General features: G+C 51.7%; 1 protein-coding gene across 1 annotated transcript in view; it reads left to right on the top strand.

Annotated features, from left to right (window-relative positions):
• The window catches only part of SLC29A3 (solute carrier family 29 member 3), a 38323-nt gene that overhangs the window by 20377 nt on the left and 13450 nt on the right, over positions 1-4496 (top strand). The window contains exon 2 of the mRNA XM_025049413.1: positions 458-540. Within this exon, the coding sequence (XP_024905181.1) occupies positions 458-540 (83 nt within the window). The remainder of the gene's footprint in view (positions 1-457; positions 541-4496) is intronic.

Genomic DNA, 4496 nt, shown 5'->3' with positions numbered 1-4496 from the left:
CTTAGTTTTGAAAAACACAGTTGCCACACAGCTTCTTTAGCTCTAAGTTCCAGCACATTACAGTGAGGAATTCTTCATCTTATCTGTGATCTCATGCACTCTTTGTCTACAAAATCCTGAGCTAGGAAAATGCCGTTTTCCTTCATTTTGGCCAGTGTAGGAGCCACTTCCCAAAATAGCTTTGACCTTGAATGGGTGCTCTATTGAGGGAGCCACCTGCATGCATCAGGACAAAGTTTCCCTGCAGGGTTCGGGGCCTGGTATAGTCCTAAGAGGCCTCAGTTGCAAGAATGTGAGAATGTGGTTGGGTCACAACAAAACCCATTTGGATAATTCTGAAATTCGACAATGGTCTAAGTATCTGAAGACAATGGGGAGAAGCCCCACCAAGAAGGGCCTGTCTCTATGCCCCCTCCCCCATCCCGAGTGACCTCAGTGACCTCTTCTGTGCTTGCAGAACTACCTTGAGAGCTACCTTTCCATCGCCTCCACCGTGCCCTCCGTGCTGTGCCTCATGGCGAACTTCCTGCTTGTCAACAGGTAGGCCACTTTCCTTCCTCTCTCGGACCTGACTTCACCTCCAGCCTTCTCCACTCCCCTTTTGTCTGCTGCTGCTGCTTTTCTACCCGCTTAAACAGTGGCTACCAAAGTAGGAGATAGGCAGCTCAGACTCCTCCATGAAGATTGAGAAGTCAGATCAGTTACCTGGGACCCTGCCAATAGAATGGACTTTCCCTTTCCAGCCACATGCTGTGACAGCATGTCAGCAGCCAGCAGAAGACATGCAGGGAAATGGGTCTTCTTTCCTATTTTTTTTCAGGGGAACCTGTCTATCAACAGCTGCCTGGGCTGTTGTGGGGATATCACGCGAGTGGTTGGATAGGACCGGGAAGCAAGGCTTGTGGAAGCTGGTCTTCCAAGCGTTGTTGAGATCAGTCAGAAGGGAAGAGCCTGGCATCCCATAAGTCCGGCTCTGGCTTTGTGGAAATGGATCACAGCACTAAGCTGTAACACCAGCTTGTGTGTCAACCTCTCACAAAGGGGTCAGTAGAGAACTTCTACCGCTGTATTAGTGAAGGGCTGGGAGAGAGCTTCCATCTGGATGTACCATGGAAGAAGGAATGATTTAGGAGACATCCAGGCAAACTAGCATGACCCTTAGATCCCCTGGACGGCTGTTGCCATCCTTTCTCAATTTACGCTTAGAAGGGCAGCAGCCCTAGCTACTTTGCTTGCATTTCCTCTAAGTTACCACTAGGTCCTAACAGTGGCTATGTTATTATTCGGAAACCTGGGCTTCTCTTGGGCGCAGCCTACTGAAACCTTAGATCTCTGATGGCAAATCTGTTTTACCTAACTCTGTTCAATTTGCAGTGACTGCCTGGATTTCTAGTTGACCAAGGTTCTAGGGCGGGTCTGGCCTTGGGGAGTGTGCTGTGATCAATTAGTGATGTCTACTCTGAGTACAGGATAGAGGGCAGCATCTGTGCCAAACCTGCATAGACCAGTCTTTCCAAACACATTATGCTATAGGACTATTCCAATTATCTGTTAGTGCAAAAAAAATGACCCCAACGCATAGTGGCTTAAAACCATAACAATAATTAGTATCTTTCATGATTCTGGAAGTCAGCAGGCTCAGGTGGCAGATCTGGCTCGGTGTCTCTCATGTAGTTGCGGACAGCTAGGGCCTGAACTGCTGGGCCTTCTTGAGCACACCTCTCTCTCTTGCTCTCTCCCTTCTCTCTCCATGGTCTCTCTTGTGTTGGCCTCAGGTGATAAGACTTTTCATATTATGGCTGAAGAGAAAGTTTTCCAAGAGACAAGGCAGAAGCTATGTGGTTTTCGAAACCTAGTCTCTGCAGTCACATAGTGTCACTTCTGCTGTATTCAACTGGTCAGGGCAGTCACAGAGCCCACTTGGTTTCAAAGGGACAGAGACCCCCACCTCTCAATGGAGGGAATGTCAAAGAATTTGCACCCATCTTTAAACCAAAGCAAGAAAGAGAATGGTGCTTAGATGGCCCTTAACGTGCCTCTTCATGTCTTTGGCTGGTCCAGGAGTCTATCAGTGTCCTAGCAGGTGGGGTGCAGCCTCCAGAGACCCCATCCTGGAGGAGGTGGAGCCAGGTGTTCCCCCAGCACCGTCAGCCCCTGGAGGGCAGAGCTGGGTTCCCTGGCAGTAATTCAAAAAAGAAGTCGTTAGGAAAGGAAGGGGATGGAAGAGAGGAGGACAAGGAAGATATAGAGCCACGTGGGAGTCCCTCAGCCTCTCACTGCCCTTTCTCTAGGCCTCTTATTATTCTCTCTGTCCACTCACCCAGCCATTCCTGGGGAGGGGGTCTGTCCAGCTGGGCTAGCCCAGGCTCACATAAATGAAATCTCTTGCCTCCTTCTAGGTCTGGAGTCACTATGTGAACTATAACAAGGAGGTGACGCTTAGTGATCCTTAGGATGCACAGCAACCCAGGAGGGAGGCTGTGACATTACCCATTTTCCAAGTGGAAGTCAGGAGATGTGCCTAAGACCACAGGGCCAGTAAGGGGTGGCCTGAGCTGGTGTCTTACCTGGCACTGCCTCCTCTGTAGTAGTGAGGTTCAGCGGGCTGGGAGTTGGCCTGGGACTAGGGTCAGCAGTGGCAGGGAGGATCCACCCTCAGGGCCCTGGAAGAATAATCTTTAGAAAGAGTAGTTAGCACTTCTGAGTACTCATATTCCCCAGGGGCATTCTCTTCAGTTATCCTTGCAACAGCCTGGAGCAGGAAACTTTACTTTGTTTTACTTGTGGGAACTCAGGCTCACAGAGGTCACATGGCCCATGAGAGGGTGGAGCCAGGATTGGAACTGGGACCCTTCTCCCCAACATCTGCTTGGAACCTGTGGACACCCTGCCTCTTAGTTCCCCAACTTTGCTGGCTCCTCCCTGCAGCCAGAAACACACCGCAGACCCTTCACTGAACCCATCCCTGTCTCTGCCCCTGCATCTCTGCCCTGTCTCTGCCCAGGCTTCAGGTTGCTGGTTAGGAAAGCCCCACCCCAGCTGCAGGGGGGGCCATGGGCCACCCAGGCAACCATGCTCCCCACCCCTTTTCTGTGCAGATTGGGCAGGGAGCTGACTCTGAGGGCTGAGCATTACTGGGCATCCTCCAGAGGAGCCCAGCCCACCCAGGGGCCTACATGTGGGAAGTGCTCCGGAAAAGGGTAAGGGCAATGTGGGAAGTGCTCCCAGGCCTCTGCGGGGAAGATGGTTTGGGGCTAAGCTAATTTTTTCTTATTTAATGTGCGAGATTGAAATGTCTCCTTTTCTCGCCTCCTGGAGAACCTTGGCTTTCTCTGACTGGCTCATCCATAATCGCAGAGTGTTTTATTATGTTAAATCCGCAGCATCATAAATACTTATGAGGAGGATTTGCATTTGGGAGACTTATGAAGAAATCAGTCCCCTGGGGTCCTGAGCTTTCACAAGCAGAAAGGGTCGGGGAAGCTGGCAGCCTGGGTACAGCTGACAGCCCTCAGAGAACTTGCCCCAGGGTCCAGGGGCCAGAGCAGTCATCTTGGCCTTCCCCTGTCCCAGAGCAGAATCAGGACACCAGGGCGACACTTATCTGAACGTTCCCTAAAATGCTAACAGTGTCACCACCCCCTGGGCCGCCTTCCCTGCCCGAGGGTAGGAGAAGCAGAGTGAAGCCAGTGTGCCCCCATTAGTGCACGTGGGGCAGGCTTGCAGGGGCACATTTCACAAAGCTTGACGAACATTGAAAATAGCCCCTGGTGAGATTCCCTAGGGCCTGGAGCCCATAGATGAGGCTCAGCAGAGAATGGGTTATGCAGCCTATAATTAGCAGGCTAGGAAGAGACCTGTGCAGGTGAGGGGCTTTTTATGGGGAGCAGAGGCAGAGTTGGGAACTGCATGGCTTTCGTAATGCATATGGCATTTACTTTCTCAACCCCCCTTGAGAGACAACCTCCCTTGTCTCCTGCCCTGGGGGCTGGAAGAAGTCCTCCAGCTCTCTATGAAGCAACCTTCCTGTTCAAGCAGCTAGTTAGTTACCTTGTGGGGACAGACATAGGAGGGCTTCTGTGAGGCTAGCAGCATTCCTGGGGTGGTCTTTTTCTGCAGCATTTGTGAGGAAGTGGTTGTAGGCAGAGGCCGTTCCCAGGCGGGCTGGAAATGCTGCAGTTGCTCGCAGCTGTCTCCCTGCCATGCCGAGGAGGTCAAAGCAGAGTGACTAGGAGCTTCAGGCCCAGTGTTAAAAGCTGCCCCTGCACTGCTGATATCCTTGCTTGTTAATTCGCGCATCCAGCAGATAGTTACCAGGCGCCTACTAAGCCCCATGCCAGCCCTGGGGATGAGAACTAGACAGGCCCTTTCTTCGAGGTGCTCCGCATACCTTCTTGTCTGTCCGTGCCTTCTTCTTGCCCCTCCCCACCCCCAAACTGTTAAAGCTTTTGGGCATTTGTCCCCAGCCTCTCTCTCCACTTGAATTTCTTCAGATT

The sequence above is a fragment of the Pteropus alecto genome, unplaced genomic scaffold (genome assembly GCF_000325575.1).
Source record: "Pteropus alecto unplaced genomic scaffold, ASM32557v1 scaffold155, whole genome shotgun sequence".
Classification (NCBI taxonomy): domain Eukaryota; kingdom Metazoa; phylum Chordata; class Mammalia; order Chiroptera; family Pteropodidae; genus Pteropus; species Pteropus alecto.
The sequence above is the reverse complement of the archived record's forward strand: the minus strand, read 5'-3'. Positions and strand labels throughout refer to the sequence as shown.